Source organism: Budorcas taxicolor, chromosome 19 (assembly GCF_023091745.1).
Source record: "Budorcas taxicolor isolate Tak-1 chromosome 19, Takin1.1, whole genome shotgun sequence".
In the NCBI taxonomy this organism is placed as follows: Eukaryota; Metazoa; Chordata; class Mammalia; order Artiodactyla; family Bovidae; genus Budorcas; species Budorcas taxicolor.
The window spans coordinates 13,356,592-13,375,870 of NC_068928.1; the positions used below are offsets into that span (position 1 = coordinate 13,356,592).

The 19,279-nt window shown below is 46.5% G+C and overlaps 1 protein-coding gene across 2 annotated transcripts in view; it reads right to left on the bottom strand.

Moving 5' to 3' along the window:
• Positions 1-19,279, bottom strand: part of ACACA (acetyl-CoA carboxylase alpha) — a 240,065-nt gene that overhangs the window by 32,666 nt on the left and 188,120 nt on the right. For both annotated transcript variants that reach the window (XM_052657738.1, XM_052657739.1), the window contains exons 46-50: positions 11,171-11,314; positions 10,455-10,575; positions 6,582-6,678; positions 3,263-3,359; positions 2,257-2,392 (exon numbers count right to left, since the gene is read on the bottom strand). In XM_052657738.1, coding sequence (XP_052513698.1) covers positions 2,257-2,392; positions 3,263-3,359; positions 6,582-6,678; positions 10,455-10,575; positions 11,171-11,314 — 595 coding nt within the window. The remainder of the gene's footprint in view (positions 1-2,256; positions 2,393-3,262; positions 3,360-6,581; positions 6,679-10,454; positions 10,576-11,170; positions 11,315-19,279) is intronic.

Consider the following 19,279-nt stretch of genomic DNA (forward strand, 5'->3'; position numbering starts at 1 on the left):
CTTCCCCTACAAGCAGCACATCGCAAACTTCTCAGCCCTAAATTTGTTGGGACAAAGTAGCCAGGCTGACTAACTCCTAAGTAATGTCAGGATGAGAGGTAGCTAAGGAGGAATAGCATCTGCATTCTCTTCCAAGTCTTAAAGTTTTTATTTTTTTTGCTCAGTCGTGTCCAACTCTTTGCGACCCCATGGACTAAAGCCTGCCAGGGTCCTTTGTCCATGGGATTTTCCAGGCAAGAATACTGGAATGGGTTGCCATTTCCCAATCCAGGGATCTTTCCGACCCAGGGGTCAAACCTGCATCTTTTGTGTCTCCTGCATTGGCAGGCGGGTTCTTTACCACTAGTGCCACCTGGGCAGCGCCTTTTAATGTAAATCTTACAGGCAAGGGATCTGGGATCAAGGGAAATCTGATGAATCTCAAACATACATACAGGAAAGAGATTTCAGAGACTTCCCTGGCAGTCCAACGGCTAAGACCCTGTGCTTCCAAAGAAGGGGGCATGGATTTGATTCCTGGTCAGGGGACTGAGATCCCACATGCCATGGGGCATGGCCACAGAAATAAAAACAAACAAAAAAATAAACGAAAGGGATTTCAGCTACCCCCCCGCCCCCATATAGCATCATTCTCTTTTGAACACTGCGATGTTTTGTTTATACATCATGGGTTTAACTTTCTGCACAGGGCATTTTTCTTGACTCCTGCAGGCAATGTCTTTCCTGACTTATTTTTGTTTTCTCTGAAGTAGCATAGCTCCCTGCACATAGGAGCTCAATAAAAATGTGTAGGATTGACTTGTTTAACCTAGACTCTCAGTATCTTATGGTAGTTCCACTGATTTATTATCTTGGTCAAAAAATAACTCACCTTGAATAGCAACGTATACAAACACTAATTTGCATGTATAGGCCAAGTCTCCCCAAAGAAAGTGCAAGATGGGGTAGTTCTCCAGTAAATGTGGACAAAGGGAGCCTTTTCAATTTAAAAGCAAAACAAAAAATCCCCATAAAAACTGCCTGGCTGTCTACATTTGGGTAGGGAGGCTGGCCATCCGAGCAGGGGTTTTCCTGGCCGAGGAAAGGAAAGGTGCTGGCAAAAGGCTCTCACTCCCTCCACACACAGTTGATGATCTGAAAGAGCATAACTTCTCCGCTTTTTTCTTCCCTCAAAGGCAGGCGATGCTCCTGCCCCAAGCTACTCTGAGCTCGCTCTCTCACATATTCTCTGCCTTCCCTCGGATCACGCTATTCACTTCACAGGATCGACTCCCCCTCCCTCTCCTCCCCTAATCCCCTCTCGCGTTTGCCCTGAGTCAGTCCTCTCTGGCTTCCACACGGCCGTGAACCTCTGGCCACTGGAGAGAAAGCTCTGTGACGCTGGGAGGGAGAGTGCATTTGCCAGAACCGCCCACGGTGGCTTCGCACACAGAGGAGTCTCGGCAATGGCAGTTCGGGCACGAAGCAGGGCCTTCCTAATCACGGTCTAATGCGCTGGAGCCACAGGCCCGGGGCTGCTGTCGGATCATCATAAAACACAGCACAGACTGCCACCGACAACACCCTCTGGTATTGAATTTGTTCATTTTCTCCTGATGAGGGCTAATTTCAGTATCTATCTTAGTCAGGGTAGAGCGTTAAAGAGTAACACCAATGAAGAGAATGGCCACCAGAGAGGCATAGGGACTTAGCACGATCCAGGACCATCAGAAAGTCCATTGCTCACTAAACCTCCAACGGCGGTCCACCTAGATAACCCCCGTAGAAGGTTCTGAACCTTTGTATGGAGCAGTTAAAAATGAATTTTCCCACTCCAGTTACAACTTGGAAGGTATCTCAGAGCGTAACCCCCCAAGGAGAAGGCAACGGCACCCCACTCCAGTACTCTTGCCTGAAAAATCCCATGGACAGAGGAGCCTGGTAGGCTACAGTCCACTGGGTCGCGAAGAGTCAGACACGACTGAGTAAATTCACTTTCACTTTTCACTTTCATGTATTGGAGAAGGAAATGGCAACCCACTCCAGTGTTCTTGCCTGGAGAATTCCAGGGACGGGGGAACCTGGCGGGCTGCTGTCTACAGGGTTGCACAGAGTCAGACACGACTGAAGCGACTTGCAGCAGCAGCAACCCCCCAAAGCCTAGGGTGATGTGCTCAGGACAACCAGAGGCTCTGTGTGATATGAACACTCCCCACCCTCTGCTGCAGGGTTCAGGGTACTGGTCCCACCCCTCCAGCCCAGGGCCGGACCAGTCACCTTTCATCCCACCGGAGAAGCCTCTCCAGTTGGCAAAGACCATCAGGGGCAGCCCTTCACGGTTGAAGTCCTTGATGGCCTGATATGTCTTAAACGCGGAGTCTGGGAACCAAACCTGGCCAGCCTGCTGGATAATCTGTTGGGAAAAGCCAAAGAGAAAGACACAAATAATGACACAGCTTGAAGGGGGAATCTCTTCAAGAGGGCGAGGTTTTACTGTTAAAAACTAAAAAAAAAAAAAAAAAATTAAACCAAAGTTGTTCATCAAGATCCGCATCTTTGAAATAAAAAAGAAAGGATCCTGGCTCTTGGACTTTGTTAAATATGCCTCTTTTTCAGCCTTGATTCCACCACCCGCCCCTCCTTAGCCCCAAGGGGGGAACCTTACTGCTTCCAAGGGAAGGATGGGACCTGAGGCATTCTCGATCAATGCTTCCCAGGGCCACCTGAGGTGACCTGACTACACAACTCCAGCAAGCCCCCTGGTCAGTCTCCACATGCAGCCGCCTCTGTGCCTGGCGCAGCTTCCCTCCTCTGCTTAGTCAACGGCACGCATGGGCCCCCACTGCATAACCTCCTCTTGTCCCTCCCCCAACCCCTAGTCAGGCTGTGAAAACCTAATCCAGACCGCGGCATTCACGTCTGGTGTTGAGGGCAGGCGTCCTTATCAATTCCAGAAGCAGCTCTGCCATGCGTGTACTTGGAGAACCCGGGACCAGCGAGCCCGAAGCATCATCTCAGCCGTCTTCCTGCAAGACCACGTTCTCCACAAAAAGAGAGTTTTTTCTAGCATCCGGAAGACCACTGTAAAGACCTAAGAATTTAGCTGGCAGTGCATTCCGAGTCATCTTAAAAGTAAGCACGTGATGGTCTAGACTCATTCAAGGCTGCTGACTGTCTCGCCTCTAAAACTGGTGGTTCGCAATGCTCCCAGTACATCCACGGCTCTGCAGCGGGGAAAACAGAGCCCCAGGCATGGGCACTCAGGGTACTAGAGGTGACCTACCTTGGCTTCGGAATCCAGGTTTGCAGGATCAGCCGGGATACTCAGCTCCACTGTTCGGGTTTCTACGGCAACTACTCCCACGGGTATTCCTCCTAGCCTGATAAAGAACGAGCCGTGTGAGGGCCTGGTGGATGTCACTGTTACGGCTAGTCATTTATTTTCCAATCCTACATCAACACCTTGGTGGAGGGGAAGTGGAAACAAATACAGAGGCAGGGGGAAATCGGACTCTTCCTGGGGTAAAACATTACTTCACAGATTTGGTAAATATGGTAAATTGGAAGGAAAGTACCCTCAGAGTCACTCCTATTCCCCAGCACAGGATAAATTTAAACCAAGGGTTGTACCAGGGAAGCTTCTGCATTGAGACTCAACAGCCTAGTACGTGTATGAGATCTTGTGCACATGGGCATGTGTGCACACACATGCATGCACACACACACACAGATTCAATCACTGTAATCGGTGAAACTGCTCAGTTCACAACAGGTCTTTGGTAAAGATGGAGGGGAATGGTTGGACAGGTGGTAGTAACCTGAAACTTCACGATAACAGAGCTATCGTTGTCTGTGGACTACTAATGACGGGGTTCCAGGTAAGACGTGACGGGAGAATAGGTCTCACCACAGGGCGTATGGATGGGGAGTTTGCAGGCGTGTTGTAGGATGATGAAAGATAGACACCAAGTGTCGGGAGGTGGTTAAACAAGCCCTCAACTTCCTCTTCCATTGGAAAAGAGCAAGGGGCCAGGGATAACCTTCAGAAGTAACCTTGGTGGAACAGGCGATCTATATTGGAAGGATATAGTTAATCTCCATGCTCTGTTAATTAAAAAAAAGTTCTTCAGGGGCCCAAAGCCTCTGCATCTGTACTTCATGACACCCTCCCACACCTGGTCCTCATAAAGATTTCCTAGTAAAAATCAGGAAGGCAGAGAGAAAGTGGGTGAGTGTGAGCGAGTCTGCAAGGTAAGGGTGAGTCCTCACTCTGGAAAAAGTGATTCAAACTTCACCTTCTGACTGCATTCCTTGGGGTTGGGGCTGGAGCGGGTTATAGGCTCTCATTCCCCACAGCATCTCCATAACAAACTTTTCCATGGAGGATGGTGTTTAGTTGTCACTCTGGCTACTGGAGATGGATTCCTGTCATCACAAGAGGCCTGACAGGGGCCAGAGTGGGGACCACCCACCCCCTTGTCACTTGCCTGCACTGAATCAGAACCAAAAGCCCTCTAGACAACCAGACAACGAGCGGCAGGTACACAGGAGGGTTCAGAAATATTTCTGTTCACAATGATTAACAATCCAACTGGAAACTTGTAATTGCAAAAGCCACCCTAAATCGGTAACTTATAACTTATATATTAGGGCCCATGTGACCTAATAAAGAACATCTTTATCCGAGTATTACAGTTATTTATTGAACTTGAAAACAGCTCAGAACAACTTCTGTTTTCTATTATACTTCATATAAATTTTATCAGGCTAGCACATGAAGATGCTACATCTTGTTTTATAGTGTGTCCCTGGACAAGGTGCCATGGAATAATAAAAGACAATTTACAGCCAATAGCACACATATTCCAAACATACATACCAAAGATGAGTTTTGGCAGCACTTACAGTAACAATCCCAGAAGAATACATTTATATTTATTTCTCGAAATGCCATTGCTTTAGAAAGAAGCTGGCTCCATTTGTGTTTTATATACTTGTGAGCATGCGTATGTGGTTTGGAGTGAGAAGCCCAGAACTCATCAGATGGAAAGAAAGAGAGTCAGGGTGAGTGCTGCAATAAACAATGGCGGAGCTAACCGAAGCCAAGCTTGACTGATCTTGCTCGTAGAACAAGCCCTCTTCCCATCATAAGTGGAAAGCATTATTCTCTTATTTCCCATGGGAGGATCTTAAAGACATTAACAAAGGTTTGGTTTATCTGAGGCTTAAAATCAGGCATGTTTTCTACGGACGGGAAAACTGAAGCAGAGTATAGTTGAGAGATGCTTTCCCAAAAAGTTGGTCCCAGTGTCCTTCAAAGACTCCCTATAACAAACCAATAGGTCCCAAGTAGGGGGGCTCTCTCCCCAGTGGGACTTCTCTAGACACAAAGAATAATCCTCCTTGGGACTTGGAAGCCGATGGTAAGGCAGAAGCCTGGGATGCCAGGGAAAAAATTGGAACTAGTCCCAGGGAACCAGGGCTGGGGCCAACTCCAGGCTGACTCTTATTCAGACCCACAGGGAAAGAGCCCGTCTGTGGGATTTGCCATCTGATGGCTCCTTGTCATTGGCAACAGGAGGTCTGCTGACCAGCTGGGCGGAGACAACCACAAAGCCTAGAATTATTTTCGAGGCTGGAATCTAAATCTCCCCCCGACGTGGCATGCTTGAGAATCTGGAGCAGGTGCCACTTTTCACCAAGATAAGGGAAACTGATTGCCCCCGAGAGGCAGGTGAGCTCCAGATGTGGGTCCCCGGGGCGGCGTGTCTCCGCGACGCGGGGCCAGATTAAGATCAGCCTTGGCAGGTGCTCGTTACGGCGAGCGGCACAGATTATTCCGTGCAGGGCTCGCTGTTGAGTGAAGCGCTTCTCAGAGTGGGTATTAAAATTTAATAGAAACTTCGATTTCCCACTTGAAAAATAGAGGTATTCCTGCAAACTATTCCAGCTTATTTTACCCGTTTCAGGTCAACTCCTTTTTTTCTTTTTTTTTTTTTTGTAATTCAAATCTGATGATAAGCCAGTCCAGTGCATTTATTAGCAGAATGATCTCGATGCCCTGACGGAACTTCTTCCGGTTACACCGATCTTTCAGGGGGGTCACAGAGAGAAGTGGATGAGTCTGATTCACTGGGAAACTACTCTTAAAAGTAAGTGTTCTTTGAAGGTCGTGGTAGGGGGGTGTCGCTGGTGAGCTATTGTGGTTGGGCTTTACGGCCCCCAGAGAGCTTTGCTTTTGGCATTATGAAAAGGAAATGTTGTCAAAACCAGACTTCAGACTAAATGCGTCACTGGAGTTACATGCTGAATGACCACTGGGAACCAGGGCTCCAGTCAGGCTGCCTCGGGCATGACTATAATCCAGTACTGTTAGAAAATTTAGCCAAAGAGAGCATTAATGGTAAAAACCTATATGGCCCTTTGTTATTGTTGGTCAGTCACCAACTCCTGTCCAACTTTCTGCAACCCCAAGGACTGCAGCTCACCAGGCTCCTCGGTCCTTCACTACCTTCTGGAGTGTGCTCAAATTCATGTTCACTGAGTCGGTGATGCTATCTAACCACCTCATCTTATTGCTTCCATAACAAAACAGGTCTTACCTGGCTCTGCCAACCACCACAGTCTGTGCCCACGGTTGCATGATCTCTGAGAAAGAGCCGTAGTCAAAAAATCCACTCAACCACTGACCTTTCTGGGCTACAGGAGGGAAAGCAAGGAAACAGAAAATAAAGATCATCAGTTCATTCAAAATACACCAGAACTGGCAAGTGGAAGGTTGGACCTGAGGGGTTATTTGGGGGAGTCTGTTGTTGTTTTTAAACATATTACCGTAGATGGAAACATTAGGCAGCTCAATGTTCATCTGCCTTCAGACCTCATCTCCTATTTCATTTGCTAGTCTGAATAAAAAGAATCATTTATCAGCGAAAGCATCATTTATTGTTAAACGATGGGGTTCAGCTAGCAGAGTTTGTGTGCTTTTAAATAAATAACCTGGCTTCTTTCACGAAACACCACAAACATTTGTCAAAAGGCAGCCGAGTCATTAAAGATGTTTTCAAAATGTCTATTTCTACTTTAAAACTTAGCTTACAATTTTGTTTGATTCCACTGATCTCCTTTTGTTTGCTGTTGTTATATCATTATAGCACAAACTGTATTCATGTAACAGTCATGCTCTGCATTGAAGGAGGGAAACAGGATTGAATTATTACAGGTAATATTTTAAAATTTGATTCCACTGATTTTCTTTCAATGGAAATATGAAGATAGGCAAATGATAAGTATCAATATAAATGATCAGATGAGGACCCCAATTTGGGGAAGAGCTTCTCTGCTAGAAAAGCAACAAGATACACTTGCTTTATTTACCGCTGACAAGGATAATCCTACTAAAAGAAAGGGCCATGCCCATACACTCTTAAAAGGTATCAGAAATAGGAGGTTCTGATACCTACACTTAATGTCATTAACCTCCCTTGTGCACGGGATTTCCTTCACTGGCAAGACACATGACTTTCAACATCTTACTTTAAGAGAAACAACTTCTGTTCCACAGGTATCCATGTTTGACCAAGGCCTCATCAAAGCCTCTGCAAACAGCTGTTTCCTAGCTGCCCTCTCAGCTCACCATTTCTCAGTGAGTCTTCTAATTTGAACGTGGCCCTCCGCCCCCTAAAAACCCAAGTCCAAAACCAATTAAAAGTGGAGATCCGAGCAAGCTAACCTCTGCTGACTTAAACGGGATGGAGAGTGTTTTATCAAGACTAAACTTGTAATTACTGTGTTCTACATCCCTTGCTTCTATGGCCCCCGTGTAAAATGTGATCATCCATTTCAAAATTATCTCTCTATCATGAGCCCAAAGCCGATAGTTTAGATTCTGGGCTCGTGTTGGGCGTCAGTTTGAAGAATATCATGGCACTATCTCCTCTAATAAATGACTTTAACTTTTCACCTAGAAGATATCTGCTTTAACTTATCACAGGGAATCATCTGCTTTCTTTAACGCTTCCACTAAATTAAAATCTGAAGTCACTCGATTTGGGAGCGAGTGTTAGCTGCACAGAGACAGCAGGATGAATTACTACGGAGTTGATGAAAAAAATATTATCCAAAAACTAGAAAACTTAGTTTATCACAAATTCATTTTATTCTGCGGTTCTCATTAATAATAGCCAGGATAATGCCCATCTACATGTGCACACACATCTGTTCAACTCCTGAAAAAGGGTTCAGATTTTGACGAGGGTTCTAAACCAAACTTCTAAGTGCCTCAGGTTATCGAAGTTTTGGTTAAAAATAATTGTATTCATTTATTTATTTTTGGCTGTGCTGGGTCTTCACTGCTGCGTGGGCATTTCTCTTGTTGCAGAGCATGCGCTCTAGGACACGTGGGCTCATTAGTTGCCGCTCTCAGGCTCTAGAGCACGAGCTCAGCAGTCCTGGTGCCTGGGCCTGGTTGCTCTGAGGCATGTGGGACCCTCCCAGACCAGGGATTGAACCCATGCCCCCTGCCGTGGAAGGTGGATTCTTTACCACTGAGCCACCGGGGAAGCCCAGGATACTGAAGTTTTAACTTCGTATGCTTGGATCATTTTATGGTTCTTACTTCAATAACAATGATTTGGAACTACAGAATTCATTTCAAAGTGGAAATATTTTGTCTTTAAAATCCCTCCTGCCTAATATGTTGGTTGATGGAGGGGAGTCATTGGAGGGCTACAGGTATTATCGGTGGGCTTTACTGGGCCCCCTCAAAGAGCAGGTCATGTTCAGTTCATCAGTAGAACGTAGAAGCCACTTAACATGGCTCTGCATTATTCCCAGGAGAACACTCATTAGGTCTTGTTCTGATTTCTCCCAGAAAAGTCCTGCATTTTATGACTGATAGATATCTTAGGCTCGTGGCTCTTATTATAAGTTTTGGTCTAAAAATGAGAGGTAGAGCAAAGATTACTATGGTGACTTTTCTATGTCAGAAAAACTATTTAATTTTATTAAGATTAACAAGAAAGGGCATTGGCGGCAACAGGTAAGGTTTTAAATTAAAGTCAACCCTACTCTGGTGATTTTTCTGTCTATAGTTAGGTTTCCGAATTAAGCCAAACTCCTAAGTATTAGCTGTGTGACCTTGCTCAAATCACTTAACTTCTCTGAGCTTGTGCAGTGGTCATCTCATTTTATCTCTGAGAAACAGGAAATCCAAATAAGATGGTGTATATGGAAGTGCTTCACAGTCCCACCTGGCTTTTCAGGGGGTGCCCACATAGCATTACTAAGCTTTCCTTAGGAAAAATTCTTTTTTTCTTTTTTATCTCTTCGGCTGCACGACAGAGCATGGGGATCTTAGTTCACCAACCAGGGATCCAACTCATGCACCCTGCTTTGGAAGCGCAAAGTCTTAACCCCTGGACTGCCAGGGAAGTCCCTGAATACCTCTTTCTCTTTCAGCAAAATCACAATGACTTTTAAATCTATCTTCTGCATTCCATTCTTTTAAATACAGCCCTTTGAAGGGGGGTGGGGGAGGGAATAGTTGCAAGAAACATGCAAAAAAGAACAAACACTTTCCCCAAAAGCCTAAAAAGGTAGATTCGAAATGTAGCAGGAGGATTTGGGGCTTCACAAAAGAACTTCCTGCTAAATAAAGTTTGTTAAAATCGCCAAGTGGACTGACAAACAAGGATGTACATTTGCCTTAGGTGGAGTTACCTCTTTTTTCCCCTGTTGTTGCTTTTTAAGTTTGGTAAAATAAGCCCCCAAACAGAGGGATATATTAGATAAATATGGAGGAAGGGCTTGTTCTAGCTCAATATAGCTATCAAATTAAAAGTTCTGTCTTCCAACCAGGGAAGGACAGTAACTTCCCTGATGGTACAGTGGGTATGAAACCGCCTGCCAATGCAGGGGACCTGCGTTCAGTCCCTGGTCTGGGAAGATCCCACACGCTGCGGAGCAACTAAACCCAGGCACCACAACTAACAGCGTCCTTACTACTGCAAGGAGCGAGCCCGTGCCCCCACTAGGGCCTGACAGCACTGAACGGAGAAACACAGCTTCAAAAGTGGCCGCAGAATAAATGAAGCGTCTGTTTACACAGACTAGATGCTCGCAGATTCTGGTCCGATCACTCTTTGACTTTATGGCTTATATTTAACTGTTTTAAAGTTTTTTGCGGCCATTAGGTAATAATGGCTCCAATAACAGAATAAACAGAAGAAACGTACTAATGACTACAGTGCTTAGAACTGACTCAACAGCTGATTTCATTCCTTTTTCATTTGCTCTTGATGGGTTTTCTACCTTTTTCTTCAGAGAGCTGTTGTTTTTCCAGATTTCCCTCATTCCCAGGTACTACAGGGGCTCTCTTTCCTTTGTCACATGCTATTGGGCAGGAATCGGTTAGTGACGGAAGGAAAGACTGAAAGCATGAGGGCCAGGGTGCCACAGACCCTCTAACATGCACATACTTGGGTGAGGCCGGCCTGCCAGCATCCACCGAGGGTCATACGGCGCCTTCGTGGGCACAAACTCGATGACTCTGTCTATTGGATCCTTGGAATTCAGGAGAGGAACTGAACTGTATACACTCTAGAAGGCGACGGGAGGGAAAGAGCACAGCGGTCGGTGAACAACTCGTAACTCAGCAACAACCGTGACAGACAGAGAGAGCAGGACCCACATACGGAAGCACACCCGTTAGTCCCATCCATCAGCTGGAAGCACCCCAATCGAGAGCCAGGCCCTGAGGAACAGGTGCAGCTTGCCAAGTCTCACGTGGGAGCCTGGTAGAAAGTGCGGCGATTGGACTCTTGACTTCAGTGCGCCCAGGCTCTCTGGGAAGTCCCCTAGAGGGGTGGACACCGACGACACAGGGGAAAGCTCCACAGTGAGAAGCTGGGGTCTGAGCCTAGACAGGACTCAAGGCTTCCCTGGCTGGAAATCATCAGAAGCGGGCCTGACCCCTGCAATCCAAAGGCGTTTTTAAAGAAAGGTAGGAGGCAAAAGATGGCTTTAAGAAAAAAAAAAAAAAAAAAGAAAGAAATCAACAGCTTCTAGAGAATATTTTGTAAGAAAAAAAATCCTTCTCCCATAAACAAGTCTCACATGCTGAGGCAGTGAGCTGTGGTGAAAAGGCCGGGTTCTTCGGGCTTTTCGGTGCTGGCAGCAAGCGGGGAGGACTCACCTTCGGCATGTAAGACAGCCAGTGCAGGACGGTGAACACCCCCTCAAAGTCATCACAGACGGTGCTGTGCGTCACCCCGTTGTTGTGCATGATCTGAATGCCCCCCAGCTGGTTGTTCGAGGTGTATACTTCCCTCCCGAGGACCTAGAGAAACAGGCCAGAGAGAAGGCGTTCATCCAGTCAGAGAGACAGGCAAGGTCTGCCTTGTAACTGCCACTAAAATGGATTCTTTTTTCTGCAAGACAGAGAGCCCGGCCTCTGTGGGCTGTGTCGAGGGACTGTCTGGACCTTTGTCCTAAAAAGAAAACTCAGAAGACACAAAGGGCGTTTTAGACAACCACATTCTCCGCTGCAGTTCAAACACCAGCAAGCCCCTCTCTATCAGCCACCACGGATGCGTGGTGGCATCCTGGGCTCTCGGGGGAGATCACAGCGGAGGGTAACGCTGGGGCCCCGAGACGCAGGCCACGCCAGGCTGCTGCCTGCAGACGCAGAAGGGGGAGTGCTTGGCTGCTGACACCCTCGAGCAACGAGTCTCAGTTAAACAGAAGCATCGAGAGGTATGGACTCATCATTTTTTCCAAGGGTTACTTTTCCCCTTTACATTTGATGTTTCAAGTGAAATCCTGAAGCAACTCATGACACATACATGCAGCCTTGAGCCTAAAGTCCTCTTTGTTTGCTGGGCACTGGGCTATGATTTATGCCCAAACCCACTTCTCCTGGGTCCTTTCCTCCCCAGGTGCCAGGGACTTCAGGGTCTCAATTTCCTGGTCTATCCACCCCTGGAGGAGTTTAGCTCTTGTGAGGGTAAAGGGCACCTGTGATTGGAAACCATAAAGTTAAAAAAGAAAAAAAAAAGAAAGAACATTCTTCGACTCGGAAACTGTAGGGTTTCTTTTCCCCTTGAAGATTGGTTAATGATTTCTTTTGGGGAGGGAGGTTTTCTGACCCAGCAGATGGAAGCTGGGCAGCCTGACCACAGACTCCTGCAAACTGCTGAGTGTGTAGTAATTGCCAGTCATCTACGGTAGCCCTGGAGAGCTCGTAACAGTTGTGGAGCCGCTTACTGCATGTTACCTTTTCTTTCTTTCCCCTTTCTCCTCCTCCTCTGGAAAATAACCACAACACAAAATTCCTTACTTTTATTCATTTCCAGCCTCTGGGGGAGAACCTAATAAAGGAGAGACCAGCGAATTCTACCTGTATATTCCCATTTTGCCCCTTCCTGTTCAGAGCTGTGAGCGGCTCCCCTACAGGCTGGGTCAGCCCCGGGATCAAGACCTGCCGAAGGCTGAGGAAGGGGGCAGCCAGAGCCATCACCTCTCTGGGACCCAGCTGGCCTGGGTTCCATTTAGCTTCAGCTACAAAGGGAAGAGGGGCAGGCTTCCCAGGGGGCTCACTGGTAAAGAATCCGCCTGACAATGCAGCAGACGCTGGTTCGATCCCTGGGTGGGGAAGAACCCCTAGAGAAGGAAATCACAATCCACTCCAGTATTCTTGCCTGGAAAATTCCATGGGCAGAGGAGCCTGGAGGGCTACAGTCCACAGGGTCACAAAAGAATCAGACACTCACTTAGCAACTACACAGCAGGAGGAAAGGTGGAAGAGACTCTTCTGAAAGGAATATGGGAGGCAAAATGGCTCTCAGATTTCTGCTTTCCTTACTAGGGAAGCAGAGAGACAAGCCTTCACAGGCACCTCTGAGCTGAGCGACATGCCCAGCAGCGCCTTTGAAGGAGCCTCTGGAAGCGGGGAAGCCGAATCTGGCCACTGGGCTCCCGTCCTCCACCCGGTCTGTCTTTCATCTCAGCCCAGGCGCCGCGGTTCTCTTCTCATTCTCCTGCTGTCTCTTTCCATTTGCCCTCTCCCTGACTGATACACTGATCTCTCGGTCACTTGGCTTTCTGCTCCACTGCGTCCATATTACTAATAACACCTCCGCCACGGCCAGTTTACCTCATGAAGGCAGGAGCACATCATTACAAAATAAACTCATAACTTTGACATTCTAGCAAATACACGCCGTTTGTTATTTTTATGGCTTTAGTCTTTCTAACAGGCAGAGGGCATTACATACCTGTTTCCTTTCTATCTTTAAATGTGTGCACACATGCACACTTGCACATGCACCAGGAAACAAGACAGAGCAAAAAAAAAAAAACAACAACAACAAACCCAACCCCCAGCAAATGTCCAGAGCAGTCAGATGACGGGGGACCCTGGTGGAGGCAGAAGCCCTGTCACTCAGGGAGGCCGCGCTCCGATCTGGCTCTGGTTTTATGGACGTCATAAACCCGATGGCCCACAGCTGGTCCTTCTGGGACAGACTGCCTCTCTGCCAGAAGTCATTTGGTGTGATCAGCAGTATTTTTAATTATTAAAATAAAATTGGAAAGGGGGAAAAGAAATAAAAAGGAGACACTGCACTGACCCTGAATATCTGATACCCAGAGAGTATGTCAGGGGCCCAGAATGCCTTGCTGCCTAGAAGCAAGAAAACAGCTAGGGCTATTCTGTACTCAGAAATGCTATTTCCTTTCCCATGAAACCCTGTCTCTAGGACTTGATAACGTCCAACCACTTAGAACCTCACGCCTCTCCCAAATCAGTAAGGCCCCATAGAGAACCAATCTCAGAAAAAGGGACTGAAACTGACGAAGAGATGCTTAGCTGTTCAAATACACCTTCCTCAGACATCTTTGCCCCACTCATTTCAAAGAGGAAGAGAGCCTCCAGAACTGGGTTCCTCCTGGAGGCTTCCTTGTCCACCCATTCCACCCCATATTCTTACATCTAATGGGAGTCAGATCAGGAAGGAGCAGGAGTTAATTACTTAGCATGTCTTCCCTTTACCAGTGGAAACTCAGGTTCTGACATCTTGGCATTGTTCTGAGAAGGCAGCAGTATTTCTACATTTCTTCTCCTCTGAGGAAGAAAACCAGGGCTTACTATAGCCAAGAACACCATCCTGGGCTAAAGAAACGTTTGCCATCTGAGAGGATTCATTACATTTGGGAACTAAAGATAAAAATTATATGACAGACAGACTATCCGAAGAGCTCTCTCTGGTCAGCCTTATCGCAGGAGGTAGGCGGTAGGGGGTGGGGGCAGGTGCAGAGGAGAAGGACACACAAAAAATGACGCCTCCTTCACTAACCACAAACAAATGCAAACAATCATGGCTACTTAACAATTGGGGAAGAGAAGGCAGGAGCCTCCAGTTCATCTTCAATGACCATATGTTTGCAGCATGCACCAGGAGAATGAGGGCGTACAACAGCTCCTGACTGACAGGGGTCAGGGCTGACTCAAGTGGTCTTAATGATTTCAGAATACTTCACAACAAAAGCTCCAACTGCAGAAGCTGAATCTGGGCAAAGACTAAACCCATTCTGCCCAACTTTGAAATGATGGCACTGGAGCAGTTACGTTAACCCTGATGAGCATCAGGAGGGCAGAGAAAATGACCCACCTAGACAGAACGACTGTTACAGTCTTCGATCTGTTGCCCTACCAACCTTCTATGGTAAAACCCAGGGTACACAACCCTCATCAACAGAACATTTTCGTGAAGTAGGTGAGCTTCATTCATCAGTTTTTTACAACCTGGACACACCCATTCGTGTAGAGGTCATGCTGCTTGCCACATTCCATTTCTGAAATTATTCCTTGCACACTTTACACTACATGATTCAAACTCTTGCTTTATCTGCCCATCAGCATCAATAACCACTTAAACACAGGAACCACTCAAAACAGGGGACTCTGCTGAGGCCCTACTTTGCTGCCTCCTCCCAAGTCTGAGTCGAGAGGCAGTGCCATGAAATACTAGGAACAGGCACCATCTCAGGTCCCCTGCTGAAGAGTGTCGATGCCGACAGAGCTGAATGAGGGCTCAGCCTGAAAGAGGATCTCCGTTCACTCTCCACATAAAATTAAGCCTCAGCCAGCACTCAGTCATTCCAGCTGGCGGACCTGGGAATCAAGGGCACTGCCTCTAGCCAGTGATTAGCAGAACGTCAATGTTAGAGGCTCCGTGAAAGATGCTGCAGAGCCTTCAGAAATTCTGAGATGCACAGGCAGTACAAATGAATGCAGTCACACACACACACACACACACACACACACACACGCCTGAGCCACTGCTGCTGTGGCTGCTTATCTGGAGACGCTGCAGACAGCTCAGGTTTACCCCAGCTGACAGGCAATGAAAACAGTCTAATATACCGCCTGCTCTCGCCCTTAAATCCCTTTTTGGAGATCAAGATAAACTCGTTTCTTCCCTTCCCCAGTGCTCCAGACGTTTGAGTGAAGTGGCAGAGTATTGTGAGGTTCTGTGCAAATGAAATCACTGTGTAATACTGAATGAGTGTAGTATTTACTTGTCAGGATATTTGTCAGCATACAGGCTTTCGAGCCTTCCAAGTTTCATAGATGCAACTTTAGCTCAATTTTTTTCAAAAAAGATTGCTTTTGTCCTGATATATACATATTACATCAGGGCCCCTCAGACTTATAAGCAAATATTTGCAATTGTGTGCTGCAAATGTGAAAAATAATGATGCATATCAATGCATTAAAAAATGAAAATTCTGCTGCTGTTTTCTCCCACTTTATCCAACCTTTTCCCCTTTAAACATTCCTGGTGGATCTAAGAATTCAGCTATGCAGGTGGAGTCCATCCTCTTTCTCATTAGGGTATCTCCACTCTCAAGAGGATTTCAGGAGGGGCTTTGTAAATTTCCTGAGCAACTGTCATCACTGGATTTCCTCCATGATTTTAGACACTGAAGTCACTCTGGGATGTGTCGGGTCATTGATAAAGGTTTGGTTAAGGCAGAAAGGAGAGAGAAATGAGAAAGAAAAGGTGGGAAGAAGGAAGAAGTGTTAAAATAGGGACAAAGGAAAGGAGAAAGGATGCGAGAGAGGAGGAGGGAGGGGGAGTGAAGAGAGGAAGGGGAAGAAAAAAATGTAATAGCTCATCTACTCCTGGTGCTAACACCCTCCTCCTTGACCTGAGAGGACTACATTTTTAAAAGCTGACAAGTAATTCAATCTCCAATTAACAATTTTAAGTGGCGCAGCACATATTACTGTGTAAATGTTTCTCCAGGAATACATCCAAGGGTGAATGGAATTAAACCTCTAGGGAGACGGGACCAGTGCCGATGAGACCAAGAATATTTGGGGGTTCCAAAATATAGTCCCTTAATACAGAGACCCAGGGTTGCAAATCCCTTGCCTGCTTTGTTGCCCCTATTGTATCACTGGAGAGCTGGTTGGCAGCTGGCGGGCTGGGGCTAGAGAAGGGACACAGTGGCATACTGGTGGCACAGGATGGGGCAGCCTCTGGTGTGAGCCGAGGCTGGATTCAATGCCACCCACTGCAAGACCCAAATCTGTGTGTGTGTGTGTGTGTGTGTGTGTGTGTGTGTGTGTGTGTGCGTGCTCAGTCTTGTCCAACTCTTTGCGACCCCAATGGACTGTCCGTGGAATCTTCCTGGCAAGAATACTGGAGTGGGTTGCTGTTTCCTTCTCCAGGGGACTCTGGCGTCTCCTGCATTAGCAGGTAGATTCTTTACCACTGCACCACCTGGGAAGCCCCAAAAATTTCTTTATAAGCAGCAAAATTACAAACTGGTCAGGTTTGCTGATGGATAAACTGGAGCAAAGGGACTGTGCTACCAGTGGTATAGAAAGGATATTTACGGGACTTCCCTCGTGGTCCCATGGTTAAGAATCCGCCTGCCAATGCAGGGGACACAGACTGGATCCCTGGCCCAGGAACTAGGGTCCCACACGCCACAACTGAGCCTGTGAGCCACAATGACTGAAGGCCATGCTCTAGAGTCAGGGCTTTGTAACAAGAGAAGCCACTGCGATGAGAAGCCAGCGCACCAAAGCGAGAGAGAGGCCGCCTGTAGCAACGGAGACCCAGTGCAGTCAAAAATAAGTAAATGCTTTAAAAAAGAAATGATATTTATGCAAAAAGAAACTGAGATACAGGGAGAATAGAGGAATGAGGTAGATGGCAGAAGGAGGAACTGGGGTAGAGAGGAACCTCATGACAGTTTACTTGTCAAACGTATGAGAAAAAGGCATAGACTTCCAGAGTCAAAACTGATGCCAGATAAAATCACTCATCTCAGGGATCCATCAACTGCTTATTTAGCTGCAGACTTGAGCACACTGACAATAAATTATTTCCAAATACAGAAAAAAAAAAGTAAAAGTCTGGTCTATTGACATATAATATAGTGAAATTGTCCATTTTTAGGTGTACAACTCTATGAAATCTCACATCACACAGGTGTGTAACCCACCGCCCACAACTGCCCCCAAAATTTTCATCAGCCCCCAAAATGTTCTCATTTCCTTTGTAATCAATTCCCTTCTCCCACCCCTGACCAACATGGATCCTTGTGTCTCAACAACGTTGCCCTTTTTAGAATGCTAGCTTCTTTCAGTAGCATTATACATCTGAGAGTCATTGATGCTCACATAGGTGGCAGCTCCTTTTTTACTGCAGAGTAGTATTCCATTTTACGGAAATACTACCACCTGTCCATCTGCTTGCTGTTAGCTGACATTTGAGTTGTCTCCAGGGTCAGGCAACTACGAATAAAGCTGCTATACATTCCCATACAGGTTTTTGTATCAATGCACGTTTTCATTTCTGCTGAGTAAATACCCAGGAGTAAGACTGCTGGCAAAAGGAGAAGAGGGCATCAGAGGATGATGCGGTTAGATAACATCACTGACTCAATGGACGTGAATCTGGGGAAACTCCAGGAGACAGGGAAGGACAGCAAAGCCTGGCCTGCTGTAGCCCATGGGGTCACAAAGAGTTGGATACGACTTAGAAACTGGACAACAACAGGACTGCTAGGATATACTGTAAGTGGATAACTTTTTTAAAAGAAAGCTAAACTTTTTCTAGGTGAGTGTACCATTGTGCAGTCCCACCAACATGTGAGATTTCCAGTTGTTTTGCATCCTCACCAACATTTAGTATGTCAACTTAAATTTATATTAGTAGGGTCTAACTGTGGTTTTAATTTGTGTCTCCCTTGAGAGTCCCTTGGACTGCAAGGAGATCCAACCAGTCCATTCTGAAGGAGATCAGCCCTGGGATTTCTTTGGAAGGAATGATGCTAAAGCTGAAACTCCAGTACTTTGGCCACCTCATGCAAAGAGTTGACTCATTGGAAAAGACTCTGATGCTGGGAGGGATTGGGGGCAGGAGGAGAAGGGGACGACAGAGGATGAGATGGCTGGATGGCATCACTGACTCGATGGACGTGAATCTGAGTGAACTCCGGGAGTTGGTGATGGACAGAGAGGCCTGGCGTGCTGCGATTCATGGGGTCGCAAAGAGTCGGACATGACTGAGCGACTGAACTGAACTGAATGACTAATGATAAATATATTTTTATGTGCTAATGATAATATCTTTTTATGTGCTTATTTACCCATCCCTATACCTTTGGTGAAAGGTCTGTTCAAATTTCTTACCCATTTAAAAAGTTACTGGGTTGTTTCCTATTATTGAGTTGTGAGAACTCTTTATATATATATATATATATTTTTTTTTTTCCCTCCCAGTCACCTCCCAGTGGTTTTTCTGACTAGATATGGGACATGAGGTTGGTACTGGAAGGCAGCTGGCAGTGTGACTGCCTCTGCCCACCAGTGGAGGCACAGAGTTTGGTGCCTTCTGTGACCTGGCTTCTTAGGGAGTAATACCGACCTTTCATCTCTTCAGCCTTTCTGTTTGTGTTTTCTCATCTATATCTGGTGGGCGGCAATTTAATGTTTTCCTCTTAAAACACATGAAAAGCCTGTCACTGTCTTAACACAACAGGCACAGTTGTGCCTTTACTCTCACACAGTAAATGCTGGGGAGCTGCCACCCTTCTCACTGCTCTATAAAAACTCAGCCCGGGTTGGTATTTTCAGCAAGCTGAACTACTATAAGCAACAGGAGTCTTTCCTATTAGTGCTAATATGTGTTGGGGCTCCTTAAGCAAAACGAGTAGTTTGGTTTGCCTCTTTTAGTTTTTGCCAGTGGAGATGCTGGGTTTTTCTTTCAAAATTCTTTACCTG